This window comes from Amblyomma maculatum, chromosome 11, assembly GCF_055883805.1.
Source record: "Amblyomma maculatum isolate TAMU_Amacu chromosome 11, ASM5588380v1, whole genome shotgun sequence".
Taxonomy (NCBI): domain Eukaryota; kingdom Metazoa; phylum Arthropoda; class Arachnida; order Ixodida; family Ixodidae; genus Amblyomma; species Amblyomma maculatum.
In genome coordinates, this window is record NC_139354.1 from 20,807,688 (window position 1) to 20,831,888 (window position 24,201).

At 46.2% G+C, this 24,201-nt stretch overlaps 1 protein-coding gene across 11 annotated transcripts in view; it reads right to left on the reverse strand.

Moving 5' to 3' along the window:
- ACC (acetyl-CoA carboxylase) overlaps positions 1-24,201 on the reverse strand; it is an 86,010-nt gene that overhangs the window by 14,817 nt on the left and 46,992 nt on the right. For 7 of the 11 annotated variants that reach the window (XM_084584806.1, XM_084584804.1, XM_084584810.1 and 4 more), the window contains 24 exons: positions 22,931-23,463; positions 22,113-22,223; positions 21,960-22,019; positions 20,697-21,359; positions 19,604-19,815; positions 19,127-19,255; positions 18,411-18,501; positions 17,053-17,268; positions 16,285-16,404; positions 15,650-15,839; positions 11,975-12,099; positions 11,473-11,586; positions 10,832-11,035; positions 9,609-9,727; positions 8,367-8,522; positions 7,891-8,014; positions 7,660-7,764; positions 6,849-6,947; positions 5,997-6,134; positions 5,372-5,449; positions 5,046-5,135; positions 4,616-4,684; positions 4,071-4,162; positions 2,043-2,108 (listed from right to left, as the gene is read on the reverse strand). In XM_084584806.1, the coding sequence (XP_084440932.1) occupies positions 2,043-2,108; positions 4,071-4,162; positions 4,616-4,684; positions 5,046-5,135; positions 5,372-5,449; positions 5,997-6,134; positions 6,849-6,947; positions 7,660-7,764; positions 7,891-8,014; positions 8,367-8,522; positions 9,609-9,727; positions 10,832-11,035; positions 11,473-11,586; positions 11,975-12,099; positions 15,650-15,839; positions 16,285-16,404; positions 17,053-17,268; positions 18,411-18,501; positions 19,127-19,255; positions 19,604-19,815; positions 20,697-21,359; positions 21,960-22,019; positions 22,113-22,223; positions 22,931-23,463 (3,904 nt within the window). The remainder of the gene's footprint in view (positions 1-2,042; positions 2,109-4,070; positions 4,163-4,615; positions 4,685-5,045; positions 5,136-5,371; positions 5,450-5,996; positions 6,135-6,848; positions 6,948-7,659; positions 7,765-7,890; positions 8,015-8,366; positions 8,523-9,608; positions 9,728-10,831; positions 11,036-11,472; positions 11,587-11,974; positions 12,100-15,649; positions 15,840-16,284; positions 16,405-17,052; positions 17,269-18,410; positions 18,502-19,126; positions 19,256-19,603; positions 19,816-20,696; positions 21,360-21,959; positions 22,020-22,112; positions 22,224-22,930; positions 23,464-24,201) is intronic. The other 4 variants (XM_084584805.1, XM_084584814.1, XM_084584807.1 and 1 more) reach the window with 3 other exon arrangements.

Sequence of the window (24,201 nt, forward strand, 5' to 3'; positions counted from 1 at the left end):
CTGCTATAAAATAAACGGCTTCAGACTTGGCCAGTGTCATCATCATCATCATGACATGATCATCATCACCAGCCAAATTATGTCTAATGCAGGACACAGGCTTTTCCTCTCCTACCGATTTCCAATAAACCTTTCCACACGCCAGCTGCAACACCCCAACCGATTTTCCCTTCCCGAAGTCGTCCGCCAACTTAGCCCTCTGCCATCTCCCACTGCTTTTACCCTTCCCTGGAATCCTCTCCATTATACACTAAGCCACCATCAGTTACCGGAATGGCGTGGCATAACCTAAAGTTCAAGTCTTCTTGGCCTAGCTATAAAGAAAACGTTCAGCTTCTACGTTCCTGTTTTGTTTGGATGAAGGCGATTCTCGCTGAATGAACCTGCAATACCTCTTCACACAATTCATTCCTCGTTGGCCTTCCTAGCGCAGTTCACATCCGCAACTACGAACACCAGCCTCTAAGGACGTACAACTTATTCAGTAAGCCAGGTTATAAAACCAGGTCTGTACATTTTCCCCCTCCTTTACCCGCGTTAACACTTTTAAGGTTAGTGTACACATTCAAGACAAATTAAAAAAATGGTGTACTAAATTCCTTTTCTTCGGTTCACCTATTTCAGTCCACTTCTCAGGCGTGCTTAGAGGCATACCTCGTGCGAGAATTGCAAGAGGCAATGGCGTGTGCCTTGATAAGCTACTCCAGGAAAACTTTTGACTAGGAATCCCACATAGCAGCACTATCAATCAGCTCGCCTAGGGTGGCGAAATTCTGTGTGACATTGCTCGTAACACGCGCTAAACTTGGTGGACCGCCATTCTGTTCTCCAGCTTTCACAGGCGCCATTACGCAGGGTCAGTTTCAGTCAGCAGACAATACGGAACACAGTGCAACAAATCAGCCTGAACTGCTGCAGCATCTAATAATGACTATGCCAACTGTTCACGCTATGTCAGCACTAGGCGCCGAGAAACGTGGCACTCTGTGCACACTGGTTGTGAACCTAGACTGCATTATGCGATAAGCCAAGAAAGACACTTTCCCAAAACACTGTGCCTTCCAAAGACTGACTAAGCGCGTGTGCAGTTGAGGCCTGGGGATCAAAAGGAGGGGTTACCATGGCGACTTTGCTCTGGCTACACTGACTAAGTGGTAGGATGGCAAATCGCATGTTAAAATGCTGACACGTACTGCCCCAAGTCAAGTGGTAGCATGGCTATACAGCTTCCCTAGAGCCTGTATCATGGAAGTGCCCTCTAAATGGACATGCCCTTGTCAGTTTGTGCCAACTAGTTGTAGTCACAAATGTGGAGACAATGGTATTGCGACGACAGCTGGCTCGTCTTTCGACATATTATCTTGGCAGAAACTACACTTGCCTTGTAGTGCTAGAGTGAATATTACATCATTTGAGCTATCTGTACTATGGATCACTGATGGGTCATGTCATTTATTCATGCTGTACAGCGATAAGTACAGGCTCACATGAAGGAGGCATGGGAGAGATTTCACAGATAGGTCCGCAAATGAGGGTCTTATGTTCCACTTTTGCACTGCGTGCCCTAACAATTCGGCACCAGCCACCCACAATGCAAAGGATGTGTTAGAGTGCCCGAAAGAAGAAATGGCATACGTTTGGCTTGGTTTATGGGGTTTAATGTTCCAAAGCCAATCAGGCTATAAAGGAAGCCAAATTCATGAATCCAGATAATTTTGGCCACTCTGGGTGTTCTTCAAATGACATCGCATAGGTGCCTTGTGTTTCATCTTAATTAAAACGCAGCACCATGACCATATTTGCACCCACGTCCTAGGACTCTGTAGTCAAGCACCCTAACCACTGAACCGCCGGGGCAAGGATGAGTAGGCCTAAGGCAATGGCACCAATGGTGGTACTTGTAATTTTGGAGCTAGCAAATGCGTGCAGTCAAGCCCTACTTATTAGGGCACTTCCAGAATACAGGCCCGAGTGTTCCAGAGCAGGACACACGTCCCCGAACCCAGTTCCTAATCAAGTGTGCAGCTGCCGATCGCACTTACACGCCAGGCCCAATCGTGTCCTCGGTGAAAACCATGTGGCACGGCGTGGAGCTGGCATCAATGCCTCTTTGCGAGGCCGAGAGCATGCGCCCCCAAACCCATGCAGTGGCAGCAAGCATGCGCAAGGGGCAGAGGTCAGCCGGAGGGGGAGGAGAGGAGGGAACAAGGCAAGGTCAAGGGATGAGGGCAACAAACGCTCCACTGCAGAGCGAGCCAAGCATTGCACAACACTGCTCTGCACTTTATATCCCATCAAACATTGCTTAATATTTCCGCCCGCAGATATACTAGCACTGGACTCAAAACAAGACGTGGTCAAACAAACAGCCCACCGGTGACAGACAAATTACGAACTGCCGACAAGTCTTTCAGGAAAGACTCAGTTTTCACGTCTTTCATGGAAGACACAGTTTCCACGTCTTTCTTAAGAAAGACTTGGAAACCCCAACAATGAATGCAGCTGTTACGTTCCTGAGACATTCAAAGCAGGCCAACAAACAGCAAAGGCGCAAGCATGCATTTGAAATTTGCTCTAGGTTCCCGCTGCAGCAGCATTAAAATTTAGAACACTATGGCGTAATAGCCAGCTTTTAGCAATTTTGCAGTTAGACATATCTGCGACATTGGACACACACATGCACAATTATACACACAAAGCATGCACGCATTCCGACACACACAGCAGTCATGGCAGTAAGCTGGACAGAAAAATTATTACTAAATAATGTATCGCAGAGTTAGAAGCATATCTGCAAGGTGTACGGCATGCATTTGAGAAATCTACGGTCCCTGAGCACTAGCACATTTAAAACTGAACTATCAACAATAAAGTTTCAATATACAGCAGCTGATACCACGCACAAACTGCTAAATTGCAGTGCACAAAGTTGCATCACTATAATCATCCAGAAGCTACTAAGAAGAGCAAAATCTTGTCTTGGTTGCTTAACAACTGTAATTGGTTAACAGCTGTATAACAAACAAGGCGTTGCTACACATAGCAACTGCATAATAGGAGCATAGCAATCCACTCACACACATAGCAACACATTGCTGAGGCGACGGCAAGTCCCACAGTATGGCAATCCAGTTGCACAGCCAATCAATAAAGGAAGGCGTTTAATTTGTGACACAATAATAATTAGTTGACATGAAGGACTGCTTTCGTCACTTCTCAGTTTCCATGTGTTTTCCTCAAAAAGCAACGATATACTGCTGCTTACGTGTGACAAACAAATACCACAGCTGTTCCCATGCCTGGACAAGACATGCTCAAACAGACACTCTTGCATGTGCTGGCTGATGGTTCAGCTCCTGACCGATGGGCGCAAGTTATAACCGGCCATTTCGTACTAGATTAATTGTGCATAGATTCAAACACAAGCAGTCCCGCACTTGTGCAACAATTTGGGGACCCACAATCTTTGCCCCGGAAACCACTGCTTCGTAGTGTGCAACAGCGACACCAGGACGGGGAAACACCTTATGCTCTTGCATAAAACTCTGCTCGCTGCACTGCGGGTGCCATATGTCAGCCCACTAAGTATAACGGGAGACATCTGCTTTCCACGTTGCCAGATTATATCCCCGCCTGCAATCGTTGCTCAGTTACTTTCCTCCATAATGAAAAAAAGAAGCAATATTCCCCAGTGTTCTTCTCTGTTTGAGGGCTGCACTGTTCTCTACACGCTAAACCTAATGATTGGCAGATTCTCCAACTTTGCACTGCATGACAAAGAAATCCCTAGGATATAGTACAACTACGCACTAATGATTCCCCATCACAAAGTAAACCACTAACCACGAGGTATGAGCAGGCCAACATTATACCAATGTAGACATTTGGCATTCTCGCAGTAAAAAAAAAAGAAAACAAAAGGACTGCACGAAACGACAGTGAACAAAGAACAGAAGACATGACAACACTTAGAAACTGTCACCAGGACAGTATACAAGACACCCATACCTCCAAGCCCCGTGAATTGTCCTAGCAGTGCGCGGTTCTGCGCCTGCTCTCTGTCAACTCACCGAATGGTCATCTTGATTTCTGCCTGGAGCACACGCAGCTTCCATAGCCGTGGTCCGTACCTCATCACCATGTCCCGGACATTCTCGGCGATCTATGGCACGACACAAAGCCCGGCATTCAAAAAAACGCTATTTGTGAGATATCTGATCAACTCAACAAGAGTCTACTTTTAATCTCACTGATCTCTCAAGAATGAAGCCCCACTACAGGGCTTCGAACCAAACTCCCTTGACTCTAGACTTTTGGTGAATGGTGTACTTATATGACAGCTTCAGAAATAAGCACTTCACTCCCAACAAAAGCAAACTACGAATATCGCTGACACACCCCGTCATACTAAATGAAATTATGGTGATTAAGAAAATGGTTAAAAAGACTCGTTAAAGAGCATGAAATGCACGATGGAACCTTAGATTTAGCAGTCTTATTACACTGCTTATTTTTACCAATGCCTTTAGTCACATCGATCTCCAGATAAATGAAGTATTCAGGTCTGACCGATGTGATGCTCAGCTCGTTATCTGCAACTGCACTGCAGACTCACCCTTGCCGGGTCCATGGTGACCTTTGGCACAAAGTTCAGGAAGATGTGGTTGCAATCTGTCCTCTTGGCCTAAAACATGGAAAGCAGCAAAAAACATGTGGTATGATCAGATCAGAGCAAGAATCAGTCTCGCCCCAAGCTACTACTGCTATCCCTAGATGTCAAAAACTTCCTTCCCAGCTTGAACATTCAGGAGAAGAGGAAAGAACGCTGGTACCATGCACACACCACCCAGTTAGCACCAGTGTTAGAGAATATCAAGAGTGCACACACACACAAAAAAAATGCTGGCCCCAAGTCGACAACACATCCAAAAAGACTTTGGTTCAAAAAATGCCCGTTGTGTTATGCCTTGGCTAAAGTACTGCTAGTACTTGTCAAACATTCAAACTTCCTGCCATTTGTTGTTTGCAATGGTGGGCCAACTCACCACGGGATGGGTGAAGGCCACTTCAAGCTCATCCATGGCTTCGAGCAGGAGACGCTCGCCTTCATTCTGGAGGTACTCGTACGAAGCTTCCTAAAGGCAGGGGGGAAAAAAAAAAGGAAAGGTTAGTGAAGAATAATACATACAGAGTCATCAAGCTTCAACACATTTAAAACAAAGTAAAACTAAAGAAAGAAAAGGAAGCACGCCTAAGAACATGCAAGTGGCGGCCACTGCTCAGCTGCGCACTGCTGAACGGACACGAGCTTCAACACGAGCTGTTCTTGGGGCATGAAGAAGAAACGGTGTTCTAACTAGGTGTCACTCACCTTGGTGACCAGGTCAGAGTGTCGGATGATGGCACGTATGAAGAAACGGAAGTCAGACACCTCTTGGCCCTTGGGGACCTGAAAAAGGGAGCAGGGCGAAACTAAACTCTGGCTTCCAAAAGGACCGCAGGTCAACTCCTACAACGACCCCATCCAACCTATGAAGCCAGCAAACAAGAGTTACAACTGCACAAAATGGGAGTGGACACAAATTATGAGAGTTGAGCAACAGAAAGGCTCTTCTTCCCCAGTGTCTAGTTATGACACCACAGCTTTCGCAGTATGTTAGCATTATAGCCCCTTAAAATAACCCGTATTTAGGGCACATTAGTCATTATAATAAGCTGTATGTCCATACCAGCATGAAGGCCTCTTCCACGGATGCTCAATCAGCTCTGCCCTGACCCATCTGCAACAAACCTATCTGCAACTTGCTGCTGCCCTTGCTTTCTCTCGATACCCAAAGGTACTATTAGTGTTATTAAGTAATAAGTACTTAATAATTAATAATAAGTAATAGGTAATAATTAGTAATATGTACTATTTATATTAGTACTAAATACTAATATGCAAAAGCATATACAAAGAGCGTGTTCTAAGAGGCCACACCCCAGGGAACTCTCACCTTGGCCTTCCCCAGATAGAGGTGCATCTTCAGGTTGGAGGTAGGGATGGCCTCGAGGTCGTAGTTGCGCATCCGGTTGATCTCCAGCTGGAAGGCCAGTGCAGGCTCCAGGTGTCGGTAGATCTGGTCCTCCACGTACTGGGCAGCAGGGGAGAAGAAAAGCAGACCATGCAATCGTCAAGGCCAGCAGCTAAGTTACTGCTCCCACCAAATTTCCACGTGCATCCCATTTCGCTTATAACTGAGTCTCCAATACAAATCAGATGAAAAAGGGAACTGAGCTTAGCCCACCCGTGTTGTAGTGCGGTTATCACAACATGGCGCCAGCTGAGCCCTTTCGTGGGGACACCAGGCCTGCCTACACTTCGCTGTAGTTTCCGTTTTTTAGTATATATACACTGCTGCTTGTTTCAACACTACTGATTGCCCTAAAATGATACTCAGAGCCTACATTTATAAGTCGGCTACTAGAACATTCAAGGTAATTTCAGGGTAAGGGCAATACAACTGCTTCCAATTTTTCTTCCATTCGTATGCGACATAAAAACAGGCCCAACTACACAGTCATGTACTAATGATGTAAGAACAGCTCTTCATTGGTAGAGAGCTTGTTCTTGGGCATTAAATAAATAAAAAGAACCCAGTGAAAATACCCTCGCATGCCCATTAATTGGTACCGCCAAAAACGAGAAGTCTTTTTGAAACTAAAGGAAAAGAATAGGCCTGTGTTGAGCTCGAACATGTGGCCTTACAGAGCGACCCGAGCCAGAATTGTAAGGCGAACCCCTTCTTTCCAGTTACAGACCTACAACAAAGCCCGCTGAGGCCGCAAAAACATTCCAATGGACTCACATCGTCACGGTAGCGGTAGGTGTAGTACTGGGGGAACCGTCTCTTGTGCAGGATGAGGAAGGTGACTCTGCGGACCATCCTCTCCTTCATGATGGCACACTACGACAATGAAGAGGCACAAAAGAAAGCACACCTGTCAGTGATAAGCACAGCAAGGGGCTGGCAAAAAAAATAAAAGAAGCATGTGGTAGCTGGTTCATATTCAGCCTGGGTGCCTCTCAAAATGAAAGCATGAAAAAAATAAAGTAGAGATCAGAAGAGCGTTCACTTCTCCTTATCCAAGTGTACACCTTGCTTGAAGTTATGCTATTTCCAAGTGCTGTTGAAGCAAGTGAAGCAGCACGAGAGCGTGCCACTTTCACCTTGAATTTACAAGGTCATTCCAACAAAAATAGCACATAAGGCAGCACAAGAAGTATAAAGAAAAGTTCTACTGAGGCATGTCAGCACAAAGATGAATAAAATTTTAATACCCTCCAAATTCCCCCCTTCCGGAGCAGGCCCCAAAACACCGGTAACATGGTCGAATGTTTTTGTTTGCTCTAAGTTAGGAAGCTAAAAACTATGACATGAAAGTGTAAGAAGTAAGAGATAAGGATCATGTGCTCAACTATGAAAAAATCACCATTTGTTACTTTGCGTTACATGCAGAACAAGACATTGCCTTATGCAGGCCCAATTGCTAGTGAAAGAGGAAGAAAACAACAAAAGCTCTTAGAGTGCACATTTGCTAACTAGTACTATACCATTTTTTCTAGCAAGACATAGCTTTGGCAATGAACAGTAAAGCAAGAAAAGGAGGTTCACTCACTTTTTCTTGGCAGAAGGCGTAGTATTTCGCCGCATAGTCTTCATCCTCGTTGGGAATGTCGTTGCGGATGGCAATGTTGAGGATGTGCATGGGTTCAACGTTCTGCTAAGCAAGCAGGACGAGGCACAAGAGTTCGTCACTACAAAGAACTCCAAGAGCAAAAGGAAATAAACCAGCAACAAATTTCACTGCAAGAACTAATTATTGCGCAACAAAACTTTTAGGACTCACCACTGGGCTCTCGGCGCCGTCGCAGAACGAGGGCGTGTTGTGCTCGCGCGTGCCGAAGTCAAACTCATTTCGTGGAGCAACATTAGGTGAGACAGCAAAGAACTCAATGAGGTTGTCAAAGTCGCTGAAAGGAAGACAAACAAAGGTCAGCCACGACTACTTGCAGAATAAACGGCCACACAACCGTCAATAACTGCGGCGATCTTCACGTCATGCAACTTTGAATTTCAATTTTGAGAACTGCAAGTTTTGGCTGCGTTCCACTGCAAAGAAGGTGGTTCCCTGACCATTGCCAAAACAAAAAAGTTAATGGCCAACATCAATGCCGTTACGTATCTTAACGCTACACCCATTATTTTCCTTCCCATGGCTCCTTGCATTGCCCTCAAACAAATTCCAAGCCCGCTTCTTGAACTCAAGGGGCTTTAAAAAACCACCGCGCACAACCGCACACAACACACCAGGCGAAAACTCACTTCGCAAATTGTTCAAAGGTGCTGAAGGCGGCCATGATGCCGACTCTCTGGGAGTCCAGATCCGGCTGCTCATGCTCCCACGCAGCAACAGTATCTTCAGGAGTGCCGGGAGAGTCGCCCGAGTCGCCATCCGTCACCACCGGCGCTTGGTTTTGCCTACGCCCACAATAAGGAAAAACAGTTGCCAACAAACTCGTTACTCCTACTGTCATGACAGAGTGAATGTAGCTAAAAATAAATAAATAAAACAAAGCGGTCCTTCATGCATATGCCAATGTGTAGCATTAGCAAACACAGAAACACAAACACTATCAATGCTCATGTCAACGCTTGCCAAGAGTTTAAAGTGTCACACAAACTTTGCTCGGCATCAACAATCAGGCTGATTCTTCATCAGTATCAAGAACACTCAGCCATGTCAACAAGATGGAGACAATTTTGGCTACAATTCTAATATCATGCAAAACTGGGGTTGCACAAATTTTCTGTAGCTATGAGCCTGATGCCATGCAGTTTCAGCTGTACAGTGGTGCCATCTCGGAGCTGCCATGTCAAATGGCGGAGGTTTAACTCGTAGTGCGATCAGCTGTGATGCAATGGCTCGCTTGTTCGCGGAAGCCATGAGTTTAACACTACTTCTGGCGCCATCTGAGAGCAGTCGTGTCAAAAATGGGATGTTTAACCCTACTTGAGCTTGGTTATAATGAGCGATAACATGCGTCGCTGTGACTCTGTGGTTAAGACGCTCGGCTACTGAACCCGAGTACCTGGGTTCAAATCCACTCCAATGATCTATTTTTAGTGTGAAAGCACTACAAGAGGTCATGGTCAGTCACTGTTCAGTCAAAGGCTCCATCGCACTCTCTGTTGACTGGTCAAGTTGAAAGACCAGTCTGGGACACTCGCATGTTGGAGCCACTATACCGGACTTGGTTTGAATCACTCGCATGAGGCCATGTGGGTGAGAGCCTACGGAAAAGCTTATTTAATTGGAACAATGGCACAAGCATTAGACGATTCCGCTAGACTCTGACCGGGTTAGTGCTTTCACATTAATAGCTCAACAGCACAAGACACACTGACATTACTAAAAGTGCCAACAGCAGAAAAAAAAAAAAGGGGGGGGGGGGCTTTTTTGAGTTGCTGGCCCCAAATGTAAAGGTGGCAACTGTCGTCATTCAGAATGCTACAATATGTAATCACACTAGCTGCGAAGTGCCACCAAAAGGGCGAGCCACATACCTGTTTGGGTGCGAGCTGGGGAGCAGGAACTGGAACTGGGCTGCGCAGATGCCTGATGGGAGCTGTAGGTGCTGCAGGCACGTCAGGTCGTAGGAGACGTACGCCCGCCTCACATACACCTGCGCATGTCACACACACACACACTTAGCGAATCCCACCAGCATTGCTGTCAATCAAAAGAAACCCGTGCCTTAATAAATGGAAACTCGAGCTAAGTAATAAGCTATGCCAGATGTGCTGACTGAGTGGAGAGTGCCAAGTTTTTTTCCGGAATGGTTATATAAACTGGTAGCTCCAACAGAATGAAAATGTTACTGCTGTTGGGTTCATGGGTTTATTGCTACACTACGGTAAAGAAAAAATTTACAACCCACTAATTTAACTTCATAAGCTTCTCAAAGACTGTGCGGGTTATATTAAGATGATGGTACCAGTCTCTGTGAGCAAGCTGTGCACTGACCAGAATGTGAATAAACTGTGCCTTTACCTAACATATAAGATACGGCTAGTGAACCCTTGGTGATGATCTGATGAAGGCATGGTAGCCAAATCTAGAACTTACAATTACCTGCAAAACAAACTAGTACATGAAGTATATTCTTTCCCAGTACCTCTGACTGGAATAAGTTGCTGAATGAAAGTGCAAGAACTGATCGAGATGCAATTTTAAGGATGATCAATGTTATGACTGCACTGTTTCAATCAAGCATTATAGATTGAATGTACTGTGGCTCCTGCATTTTCTTTACTTTTTCACTGATTTTGATCCACTTCTTTGCCCTCCTTCCGTTTTATGTTATTTTATTCTACTGCTCTTCACTTTAAAGTTGCACCCACTCTCTTGCTATAATGTTTCGGCACTGCACCGTGTACTGAAAATAAGATTAATTTGTCGACCAATGCAGCTTTCTTGTCATTTAAAAATGGCCACACAACGTTTCAGCTGTCCTTGCCGAACAGTGCAGAAAAAGGGAAAACAAAGGGTTTGGTTCCGTATGATTCAGTTTCCAACTTAACGAACGCAAAAGAAAGCGATGATGCTATTTATTATCAGGGCCTAATAATAAATAATTATTAATAAATATAATAATAAATAATTATTATTTATTTATTATTATTATTATTATTATTATTATTATTATTATTATGACTCAGCTGAGGTTTCACCACACGGTGGTTATTAGAAAACAAACTAATGCACAATAAAGAAAGGGCACTCTCACCTCAAGCGCTGCCCTCTGGACAACCACGTTGCCATGGTAGAAGAAGTCCGGCAGCACGTCAAAGATGGACGTCTCGGAGAGGATCAGCTTCTGCAGGTTCTCTGGGCAGAAGTCGTGGCCGTACATGTCAATGGCCGACAGGAAGATGGACTCCATCTGGTTGTGGCGCAGTTCCCAGGCAGGCTGGTGCGTCGCAATCAGCACCTGCGCAAGACGCGGTTGCGACGATAAGGAATCACGCGACAGCTTGCTAGACTGCAGTCGCGAAACGCTGGACTGGGTATGAATCGTCACAGCCAAGAGACTAGCCGAAGCCCAGACAGACTTGCTAGGCAAAGCTTCATCAAAGGCTCTTCGAAGGCTTCCTAGTGGAAGGCTTTACATGATATGAACTAGGCATGAACTAAACGGCTCTCAGTCACACTCTAACAACGCAGAACCTGTAGCCCTTCCGAAAATCTTAAGTGCACTGGTCTTTGAAAACTAAAAAGTAAGCATACAACCTCACACAGGCTTCCAAAAGCCCCATTCCCCATGTCTTTGTCTTTGTCTTTGTCTATATACAAAACACAAATCCTGAAATTTAGTACTGCGTGATCACGAAGCAAACGCAGTCTTGCTTTGTCAGCCTTGTGTCTCACCTGACGTGCCCTGAGAGCCACCTTAGCATTGTCCGTCTTGCTCAGGGTGGTCAGCTCGTTCAGGATGGAAGACAACTCATCGGTGAGGCCAGGCTCGTGACCGCAAAGGTGGTCCTGCACGTGTTCCAGGGAAGTCATTTACGAGGTTTTCAAAACAATGATGCAAGCGTTTGAAGAAGAATTGGTTGTGGGAATGTTCCTGCTGCTTTCTGAAAGCAATTGTTCTTGAGCATAGTTCTTTTCATGTTCCCTTCACCAATGCTAATAAAACTTGCTTCAAAACTTCACAAAGCAAGTTTCCTAATCTTTCTATGAACCTATCAGTCAGCACGCTGCTCTCAACTAGCATTTTATCCCCTCCTTCCTAAATGACCCTCAAAATGTTGGTAACAACAGCTTATGCAAGAAAACGGTGATTGGGGGCTATCAAGAATGAAAAGCCGAAATAACCCCACAACAAGCTTTGCAAAAGGGTGCGAAAGGACAAAGTATGGGCACTCACAATGAGCTTGATGATCAGCAGGTTCTTCTTGGAGACCTGCAAGTGCGAGAAGATCTTGTCCACCACGACGGACATGCTGTCCTTGTGTTTCTCGCGCAGCAGGGCAACACACTTGTCGTAGTGGCCTGCACAGACACAGCGCACCCATTCAGCAATTCGGCCCAAGTAACACTAGCTGCTATAACAGTGCTAACTGTGAGAGGTCGTCTCATTTGTCAGAATAAAGCTGCGCTTCGTATAGTGGTACCCGTGTGCTGCACCATGTTCGAGATTCTCCGCAAACTCGAAAAACTTAAGGGGGGACGCGACCTTTGAAAACCGAAAAATCGCGAAAAAGTCGATTTTTGGAAGATTATATACTCCGGTAGTATGTCTTATAAACTATCATTTCTGTAATTATCAATGCCCAACTGGCCGTAGAAATACCCGAAATTAATTATTTAACAAGCGGCGGCAGCCGCGGAGCAGCGAGCAAGCGCCGAAAATTCCCAAACTTCGCGCGCCCACCATTCCTCTCCCGCCGAACTGCGCCGCCATCTTGGTCTTGTTCTGTTTGTGATTTCTTGCGCTTTCTTCTGCCACCCTCGGCGGCGGCGACGGCGGCGCGGTCGAGGCGTGGCTTGCTACCGATTGAGAGCCTCGTGGCGGCTTTCAAGTTTCCCGCGCTCGAATTCAAGGCTGCGATTGGGCAAAGCGCGCGCTCCGCGAGAACGCGGGGGATCGGACGACTACTATTGGCTGCTGCAGCCGCTGACGCGTCGGTCTCCGCCTCCCCGCGTCGTCTGCTACGGCTCTTTGCTTGCTGTCGTTGTTGGCTGTCTGTACTTCGTACGTTCTGTTCGCCTTTCGCCATTTTTGCGATTGCCGGATTTACGATCTCTCGTCGTGCCCTCTGAACGGTTTCGTGCAACGTGTTAAACGTTGCGTGGTCGCTCACGATGCCTCGAGGTGCGACACGCATTCAGTGCAAACTTGGCTAGCTTTTTTTTTTTTTTTTTTTTTCGTTCCGGCGCTTATGCCGCGGAAGATAACCCGGGAATTCGCTTGTCGCGTTTGGGCCGCTCCTCGTTCCTCCGGCGAGATGCCGCGATAGATAAACCGGGAAACAAGCTTGCTGCGTCTGCGCCGCCCACCATGCTAGGGTGAAATGCCGCGGGGGAATCGGGTATGCCGATTGTCGCGGCTTGCAGAGCACAGGACCGACGGATCTCAGAATGTGGAAAGTGGTCCGCGGCACCAAGGCGTTCGCTGTAGCCGATCGGCTAGTCACACAGATGTTCGCTGTAGCCGAGGTCGACGGAGCGCCATCGCCCTAATGTATATTTTGACGGCCGCACCGGACTTGTTCGTGATAATTGCGAGTGTTCGTCTTAAGTGGGGCCGTTATAAGTGGGCTCGACAGAACCTGAATAAATTTTTGAGGGCAAGGCAACCCCATGTATTTAAAATATTAAGTCTGGAATTTGTCATAATTAATTTGGTTAATCAACATAGGTCTAATTGATAACAAAAAATCCAATTCTATGCTATTATTTAACAAGAAAATTTAGAAAAAGGGCTTTGTCTTGCCCTGAGGAACCTATCTAGGAATCAGCATGACAAATTGCACAATGCCAGTGCCTTTCACAATTTCTCCAGGCTTGATATAAAGATCCTATTCGAACCAGTTTGATATGCTTCTGTAACTTGAGAACTAGCGTGCACAATTCTATGAAACTTGGTGGTTTTTCATTTGTTAATGTCATGAGCCTGTCTTGAAAATTTCATCATGATAACTTGACAAACAAAAAAGTTATTGTTCTCTCAACCTTTGAGAGCTGTTTTCTCAGAATCAATTTTTTGCACGGTGTGGCTGCTAGGGAAAGTCATAGCTCAAGAACCGCTTATTGGATTTTCATGAGGTTTCTTTTGTTATACATACCTAAGTAAAATTCTGAGGGCAAGACTATTCGTTTTTTTCAAAATATTTCATGTGTAATTAGGGGCAGTCAATTAAAATATCGTTAAGTCAGGTGTAAATTTGAACACTAAATTTGGGGCTGTACTAAAATTTTTCCGAGAGGAAATTTGGAAAAAGGGAATTGGCTTGCCCTGGGGGAACTATCCAGGAATGACCATAACAAATTTCACACTGCTAGCACATTTCGCAAATTCTTCAGGCCCGCCCCTAGGGACCTATGTAAACTATCTTGATATACTCCTCTAACTTGAGAACCGATGAGCCCAGCTCCATGAAACTTGGTAGTTCTTCAAATGTGTGTACTATGAGAATACCCTGAAAATTTCATTCAAATACCTCAAGAAATAAAAAAGTTGGTGTTCAAGGGTAGCCTCCCCCCTTAAAGAGCAGCTGCATCACTTTTCGAGAATTTCGCGATATTCAAGGGTTCAAATCTACACAGGCTGTAGGTAATGCATGCAAAGTATTTTTGCGCTAGCATTCAAACTGATGGCGTAATTGACGATTACACTTCGAGCTTCTCCTCACAGCACTAAAGTTCTGCGGAGAAGTTCAGTGATGATGTCACGGACGGTACTATTTCTGATGCTCGTTGCCTTCGCTCACGTACTGCTGCACATTTTCTGAAGGTGCTAATCAACATTTCTAGGGTTTTGTTTTTGGCAGCCTTCTTTTCATTTCTTCAAATCAAGTGTGTCTGTGCAGAAAACGTACGGTACCGTCAATGACGTCATCATGCGTCGCTGTGCAGTGCAGTGAAGCCTGATAGCCATGGCGATTTTAATCGCCAATTGCGTCATTGTTTCAAATGGTAGCGCCAAGATATTTCGCATGCTTTAAGTACAAGTTATAATCATTCAACCGCTCGATACTCGTCGAAATCTAAAACCGGTGCACTTTCCCTTTAAGGAGAAATCCTACAATGTGCTCTTCCTTCCTTTAGCAGTGCTAAACCAGTACAAAACCTTGCATGGATTCTGAGATAATTTCCTGTACCGAGACAATAAATCATCATTAATATCATCTAAATGTAAGCAATGACCGCGATACCAGTGAGTCAACGGAAGCATTTTTACTCAAGAAATAATGCAGTAGAACTTTCTTTCCATACTGAAGGAACTGATCTAAATCCACTGCTAAAGGTCTAGTCCACCCTTAAAACTATCTTCCCTATTGCTAAACAGGGCAGTACATGAAGGCAAATCACAACATGAGCATTTTTGCATAATCTCATATTATGACAGTATGGCCTCGTATGACCGCAATTATTCAATTCATTGGCATGCATTATGCCACGCTACCAAATAAATTATGTTTTCCTGCAGCTAATAATACTCTAAATTAATCACACAATGAAGTGCCCAGTTGCTGCTACTGCCATGCAACACAAGGCAGCCAGTATGTGGTGTAACTAGCACATTACCAGTGCATTACTAGTGCACAGTTCAGGCAATGCATAATCAGGTCATTCACTAAGGCGTGACTAATGCACACCAAGTTTACAGGTAATAAATACACAACCAGTGCATGGACAGAGAAAAGTCAATGCATAACCCGTTCCAATGCATATCCTCCTAGTGTATCACCAGTGCTTAGCCAGAGCACAGGCAGCATGGTTTGTATATGACCAGTGCAAAACTGGTGCACAGCCAATGCAAGACCAGTACAAAGCCAATGTAAGACCAGCGCATGATGTTCACACACAAGCCTCCCACCTTGCTGAAAGTCAGTTTCCACAGACAGGTACTGCTTCAGCAGCTCTTGCACAACATTCTTCATACGGCCTCGAATACCATTCCGGTACCTCTGGACCAATTGCACGATGCCTTGGGTGGTCATGAAGAAGACGTCCCGGTCTGCCCGTTTCTGCAGTGTTGCTGCATAGCCGTCGATGACTCCGGCAATCTGCACGAGGCAAGAAGTTGAAGAAGTGATCGCCGACCTTCAGCAGCCAAGGCGTAACCATCCGCTCCGACGTTTCGCTCTTCCAGAGACATAGCCTCTTTGCAACTCTTTTACATCTACAAGTTGACACGTTAATACTGCCCCATGAGTAAAGGTTCTACAGAGCACCCACAACAGCTGTGATCTCGCGCTACTAACACGTCCACCCTCAACTCTCACTACTGCCTAAAAGCAATGACGAAATCAAGCATGTTGTCAATGGAGCTGACAAGACTTCCTTTTCGCAACACCAAAGTCTTGTATCATTCAGCTGGGACAAGTGCAAAATGCATCCTTTCCTTTAGGAAATGTTTACATTCCGTACAGCCTGTACTCGTCACATAACTGATAAATTGTGACAAATCTACCAGCAAGTAAGAAAACACAGGCAGGCCAGTGTTCATACCTGTTGGCTTGGGAACTGGGCCAGGACAGAGGTGATGTTCTTATCGTACATCTTCATCAACGTCCGAATGTTGTTCTCAACCGACGGCTGGATGCGGCCAGAAATGGACGAGATGATGTCCTGTGCAAAGGGAAGATAATGAGCACATCTTGCTCCCCCCAGTACAGCAGCTACTGCAAGTCCATGAGGATCAATAACCATGGGAATTATTCTCTTGTCCTCAATTCGTGCTTCTATCAACATCTATGTTCTCATCAATTCATGTCTACTGATATGCAAAACATTTACGCTTAATTTCAGCAGAGAGAAACAGGGCAGGTTAGGAGCTTATGCGGCTATACTTGCGAAAGAAGCCGAAGTCCTTGAAGCAGAGAAAAGAAATAGAGAATTGTATTTGCTTTAACATCGTTTTTATTAGAGAATAAAATGAACTGAGTAATTATTTTACACATTACATTAAAGGTAGAAAAACTAAGCTAACTATGCACTACCAGTACAAGCCAAACTCAAATTCTCAGTTGATAGAGCACTGCATATGCCTTCATGGGCTTGACTCTTCCCCCCACCACCTGCAGCCTACTTTTTTCCGCCTTTGTAAAAAGTTTCCCCATCTAAACTTCTATATGCCCAACTTCCTTCAGTGATCAAAACCACCGCGAAGAAATTGATATTAACCAATGATTTCCTCAATTTTTACTACATGGCTTCTTTCCTTTCTGTCCCCGCATCACCCTGTAGAATTAAAGAAAACCCCAGCCAAGTCCGTACCTTGAGCTCCATGAGAGGCAAAGTAGGGTCACGAAGGGTGCGCATGAAGGTGTCCAGTGAGGCGGTCATGTGCTGCACGAAGTAGGGGTCGGGCAGCACATACCCGTCCAGGACATTCTCCAGGTCTTGCTTGGCCGCCAGGAACTGCTGGTTCAGCTTCTCCTCGTGAAGCTCTTCCGACTCGGGTGCCGGGAAGTAGCCCTCGAATGGGAGAGCCTGAAAGGTGGACAAATGCATACAGAGTTCGGCTACATTGAATACACTGCCACTACTCTCGGGTCAGCGAGCTTAAGCAAAGTAAACGGCTACAAGAGATGGTAGTTGCGGAATAAAGGGGTTGCGTTATGTTACAAAAGTTGTATTCGACTATACGGAACGGGACACACAGCAGCAGAAGGCTGAGAGCACTAAATAAGATCTCATTCCATGTGCAGGCAGTCTTGCCCCTATGTCACTCAAGACATTGTGATAGTAAAAAAAGTACAGGTACGTTCAAGACCGGTGCCTGAGTTGGACCAAAGAGAGACTGATGTGAAGAAAGGTGGCAAGATGAGATCGCATTTGTGACATTCATCTGCAAGTCATGGCCATCCAAACATCAGCCTTAAATGAGAGGAAAAGGAGAAAAGAACACTTTTTAACTTAATTAAAATTCATGCCTCCTTCTGATTCAGTTTCTTACAAAGCCCGTTGCAAGCCTCAGAGGATAAACGTCAAATTTTAGTTGTACATTTTCATCTTTGTGTGCAAGATACTATTATGAAAAGCCACATGGCGTCTGTCCATGACAGCTAGACAATTTATAGCAGACTTTCTTCTCTCACCTGTTTGAGTTTCAGTTTTAGTAGCTGAGTGGTGGCTATGACGTCGAAGGTCAGTATAGGCTATTAAGAAAACTGTGACATACTAGTAGTCATTGCTTTATTATTTTAATTCATTACAATGTTAAGGCTAGCCTGTTTCATGACCGAAATCAAAACTAATGAAAAAACAATGATTATATTTCACTTTTTCTTTCATGTCCCACGTGACACACTGCTCTGCTATCATTGCCACCATAGCCATCATTCGGTGGTTGAAACTGAACAGCTGAATGACACATGGCAATCTGTGTATACCAATGCCTTAAGCATCGTTTCACTTACAAAGAAGAAAACATGCAACGAAAAATGGACATGAATACTCTCTTAAATGAAAACGAACACCAATAATTTGTAAGTCTTTACAGCGAAGGTTTCCACTGAATAATCAAAGCACTTTCTCTTGTGAACAAGCCCAACCTGTACAGGAGCAAGCCAGAGATTAAAGTCTGTCTGCAAGTCAACCCTAGACATAAGGCAGCGTTTGTACCAACATACCTTGTTGACTCGAGTGGGGTCATCCAGTTCCAGCCTGGCAAGTTCGCAGCCGGCCTCGAGGACAGCACCCGGCCGCTTCACGAAATGAACACTGCCCCAAGAGATATGCCAAGACAAGCCAGTTGCGTCAGGTGCTCTAACAACAACAACAACAATAACAACAACACGTATGCTCAAGCAGCGCACACACATGCGTACAAGCAGCAGGAAAGACCGTGAAAAACAATCGGGAGAAAAGCAGCAGCTGCCATGCTTTGCCCAAGAGAAAGATCACAAGGGGTCTTTAATTAGATTCTCGCTTCAAAACCAGGCGAGATACAGATATATCTTGAGACGTTGACCAACCTGGAGCATGACCTCTCGCTTTTCGATATGAAGGCTCGGCTCACTCATTGTTTATCTCCAGTCACAGCCAATAGTCGTTTGCCAATAGCCATTCACAAACAGTCGTTTGCCTATAGTTAGTCATCACCTAAAATTAATCAGAGTTCATCACCTCTGGTCACTTTTTGTTTTAACACCTGGGATGAGATTTAGAGGCAAGCGCGAGCAGCAGCCATCAGGGCAACAGCAATGGGCCACAAGGTTCTTTTCTCTCAAATGCTCAAGCATCTCAAGTGCACAAATAAAGCATCAGCAACATCACCAGCAATTCGCATCACACACACAAAGCATGACAGAAAGCACAACAGCCAGCTCCTTGCATGGGCACTCACCACCCGCTCTCCTCGACGGTAAGCGTCATCACCATCTTCATCACTTCGATCTCTGCATATGACTGGCCACAGACCACATGAGCGCCATCTTCAACCAGGAACTGGAGAAGCTTGCCTGTTGACGGAGACCTTTGACACAAACATGGGCCAATAAGACACAGCCGTTCTTGAGTGAACACAGGCAAGCACCTACGAAGCACACACTGATTCACAAGCACAAGTATTAGCCGTGAACCTATGCCCTTTGCACGATACATTAAAAAAAAATTACACCTCCTGTATCCCAAGCCAGTACTGCTTTGTGAGACAGTTCTGTTAAATGAAATTCCCCAGTTCTGCCTTCAGAAATCTAACATTTTCTGATTTTTATAAACTTCATACGAGCTCAAAGGTGCTTGTATTTACATCCGTTCCTCCCCAACACTCTGACACTATGTGCTCGAATGTATGCAAGACAAGTGATTTTGGGGCAATCACCTCAGTACACTGGGGTCCTTCTCCTTCTCAAAGATGCACGTCTGGTTGCCAATGACCACCCGATAGCGGTCCACCTCCTCCTTCATGTAGGTCGTGTAGCTAGCACCATCTATGGACAGAAGGAGGCGGTCATCGCTCAGGCGGTGGGCCTCCACACGGCGCGTCGAGCCGTTCATCACCATGAAGTACGACGTTGGCCCACACTGGGACACCTGCCATGCAAGATTCAGATGCAGAAAGGAAAGCAATTTTAGGAATGGCAACAGTGCTTCAACACTTTAGAGCTGTTCATAGTTAGAATAACAGCAGAGAGGAAGAGACCATGTCGTACAAAAAGCTTTGGTTACCTACCCAACACTGGGGGAAAAGGAAGGAGGAATGTAAAGAGAAGAGAGCAATGAAGTAAACACCCAAGACGTGACTCATGGCCACGAACATGGCAAAGCCGCAACAAAATTCTGATAACAAGATGATAATAAACACACAAAAGCACTGACCATGCATGCCGCCAGGGAGAAGCATACATACAGCTCCAAAGATTACAAGCATAGAGAAAAATAAGTGCACAGGATTTTAACAAACTTTTCAGCATTTCTTCTCTATTCAGTATTTATTGACATTTTTTCCCAATAGGTCTATCCTAGCTATAATCGACCAGGCCAACTGGGCAACCATTACCATACAAATGGCCCAGTAGCGTTGGAAGTTAATAACAAAAAGAACAAGGCAAGACTGGAACTGAAATGAAACAAGAATTCCAGAGTGCTGTGCCAGCTCAAACTGCACATAAGCCCCAAGCCATGGATGCGCTGCCCCGCCGTGATGGTGCAGTGGTTAGGACGCTCAACTACCGTTCCCAAGGATGCAAAATAGAATCCCGGCTGTTGTGGCTGTTTTTTAATGGAGGCAAAAAGCAAGGCACCCGTGTGGCGCACTATGTCAGTGTATATTAAACAAACCCAAGTGGTCGAAATTAGTCTGCAGCCCTCCACTACGGCGTCTCCCATAGCCCGAGTCGCTTTGGGACATTAAACCCCGTAAACCAAAAGAAAAGATGGATGCACTCTCGACAAAAAGCGAAGCCCACACTCACCTGCACAGTGTACTTGACAGACTCGTGGATGAGGTCAACGGTGAGAGAGTTGGTGAGAGTTGTCGCTGGCAGTATCTGGCCCTTCTCCAGGCATGTCTGGAAGTTGCGGAAGTTCTCACGAATTATCCGGTAAGCCACGTGCAGCGCGCCACAGATCACAGACAGCATCGTGTCAGGCTTTTCAGCTTGCACCCGCTCGGCAATGAGCTTGTCAAGCCATCCTGTGTCAAAGGTGTTGCTCAGGAAGGCATCAGTCTCAAGCAGGGTGATGAGGTACTCGACGGTGGTGCGGAAGTCACCGCGGATGGAAAGCTCCTTGAGCGCTAGTACCAGGTTCTCCCGGGCCTCCTCGCGGTCCTCACCCCACGAGAAGCAATGGCCGAATTGGGAATCGGCGAACTCGTGCAGTCCACCGGAGGCACCGACGCTGAAGTAGCCCCAGACGTTCTTGTTGGAGCGAAAGTTGAGCTCCTGGACTGTGCCCGCGCTGGGCTTGAAGCCTTCGTCGGGATTCTCCGAGGTGATACGGGCAGCAATCACATGGCCCAAGGGCCGAGGCCGTTGGACAGGGTTGTCAAATTCGATGAGCGACTCACCCCAAGGTGACTCGCCGTAGAGGAGACGGATGTCCTTGATACGGTGCAGTGGCACACCCATGGCAATCTGTATTTATGAGAAAAAACACATCAAGGAGAAGCATTTGCAAGACTACAATCCAAAGCAGCCCACTAGCTTCGATTAAAAACTGGAAAGTTCCAACAATTTCGACCACCTGGGGTTCTTTACCGTGCACTGGCATCGCACAGCACACGGACGCCACTCCGTTTGGAGGCGAAACGGAGTGGCGTCCGTGTGCTGTGCGATGTCGGTGCACGTTAAAGAACCCCAGGTGGTCGAAATTTCCGGAGTCCTCCACTACAGCGTCTCTCATAGCCTTATCGCTTTGGGACGTTAAACCCCACAAAACCAAAACCAAACCAAACCAATGCCACGCAGAAGGTATGCCAGGACTGAGAAATCTAAACCATGGAAGGCCTTCCAAAAAAAAAAAAAACAGAAGCCAATTGCCTACATTCCTTGTGATGTATGTAAACCATATTGTTTCCAAACCAATTGCTTCCACAAAGTATGCTGTAGGCTTAAAGTACTAGCCATTTCTTAACGCTTTTATGACACACAAACACACACTGATTTTTAGCTTAAAGACAGATCGAATTTGGTACGCTGCACAGGAGGGAATAGAGATGAGCCGTTGCAACGTACCTGAAGTTGGCACGCAGGTAAGTTGACGTCGGCAACCATTTCTGTACACGGATGCTCAACCTAGAGAGAAGAATAAAAAATACAATGCCAGTGTTAAGAGCCATACGATTAAGTCGAAATAACTACACTCAGATGCAAAGAGGGGTGCCTCACCTGAAGCCTTGGGTTGAGCTCCAGGAAGTAGAACTTGCCATCCTCACTGTAGAGGTACTCCACAGTGCCAGCACTGACGTAGCCCACCATCTTGGCTAGCCGGACAGCAGCCTGGATTATTACAAAAGCAAGAATGAGGCAAAGGAGAGAAAAACCCAGAAGTGCCAGGAAGGGCAAATGTTGGCTCCCACATTCACTCATTTTTCTTGTAAACTCATTTACGATAATACTTTGCAGAACAGGCAGTCTAGACTATTGTCAGTACCACGTGATGGTAACGAGTGCTAGAAACGGGGGTACTATCATGTCACAGCAATATGGAAAATAAATTTTTGGGATCGGTAACTTCGACTGGCTGCAGCTAGTTGTCCTGCTTTCTCTGCTACTATTTAGAAGAGATCAATCTCAGAAAGAGTGCCAATGGCTGCCTGTATATACTACACTTGTATCTGCAAAGTTGAACCATGGCCGAGAGAGATAAGGATGTCTTTCATTTCCTAAAGTAGAGAGCCACCTAGATTGCTGTACGGACAGAAGCCATTAAATTTGCGTCACGCTGCTCCCACAGACATTAAGAGGAACGTCAACAATGCACTGTGACTGGCCCTCACAGACACCAAGAAGCTCAGTAGCAGCACACTGCGCCTGAACTAGCACTAAAGCAGGTACTGCCATATAAAGTGGTGCATCTCTTTGTGCATCAGGAAACAAGTTTTGGAGGCTAGATTCTCCAGGAACCCTTCTGGAAGTGTTGCGTATGAAAGGAAACGTTCAGCAAGCTATAAAACTAAGCAGGTGAAATGAGAAACAAGACACACCCGCTCCATGTGCTCAAGCACTTGGGGCTTGGCCACCACGCAGGGCGCTTCCTCAATGATCTTCTGGTGCCGTCGCTGGATGGAGCAGTCACGGCCAAACAGAGATATGGCAGTGCCATATTGGTCGGCCAGCAGCTGCACCTCCAGGTGGCGGGCGCACGTCGCCAGCTTCATGATGAAGATGGGCGAGCCGGGCACCTCACTTTGCACCTGCCGGAAGCACTGGGGGAAGTCGTCGGCCGACTCGGCCTTACGGATGCCCTTGCCACCGCCACCTTCCGAGGCCTTAATCATGACGGGGAAGCCAATGCGCTGGGCTGCTTCCAGGCCGTCGTCCACGCCCGTCACACACCCCTTGCGGTACAGCTCAGGTTTGATCTTCAGCGGCTTCTTGGGATTGTAGACCTCTTCCTCGTTCCATTCAGCCTTCAGACCGGATCCACTCCAGGGAAGCGTGGGGACGTTGGCCGTCTGTGCCACGATGGAAGAGGCAATCTTGTCTCCCAGTGCCCACATGGCCTTCTCTGGAGGACCTGGAGGGTTAGAATAGAGAAAGAGCAGACATGGCCACTTAGGTTTATAACTTTTATGACCCATAGTTGTTAACAAACCAACTAGTATTGTAAGGAAAAGTGCACGTGCCCTCCTGATTCCCCCGTGCACTTACTCCTTTCCCTCATAACCTGGTGGTTTGGTTTGGCTTATAGGGTTCAACGTCCCAAAGCAATTCAGGCTATGAGAGACACCGTAGTGAAGGGCATCGGAAATTTAGACCACCTGGGGTTTTTTAACGTGCACTGACATCGCACAGCACATGAGCGCCAAGCTTGACGCCGCCATCGAAAAGCGGCCGCCAGAGCCGGGATTCAAATCGGCGTCCTTGGACACAGTAGTCAAGCGCCCTAACCACTGCGCCACCTCGGCTAACGAGAATGAAGGAGGTGTCCCTTATAAGAATTAGGGCTGGGGTGGCCCTTACCCCGTCGATGACTTGCTGATGGGGCTCTGCGAAGATGCAGTGCCAAGCACATGCCCTAAGCATCCTAGGCCGGCCACCAAGGTGGATCTTCGCCACCTTTTATGGACATGCCCAGGGATGCAGCCATCAAGAATAAGACTACTACAAGAGGTTGGACTGTCGGCTGCTAGGGAGGAAGACCTGCACTTGTGGTTAATGAAGAACATAAGCTCCGATTTCTTGACGACAATAGACTCAGTGACTTACTTTAATTCAAAGATTCTTCGAATAAAAGAAAATATTCCAAAGAACT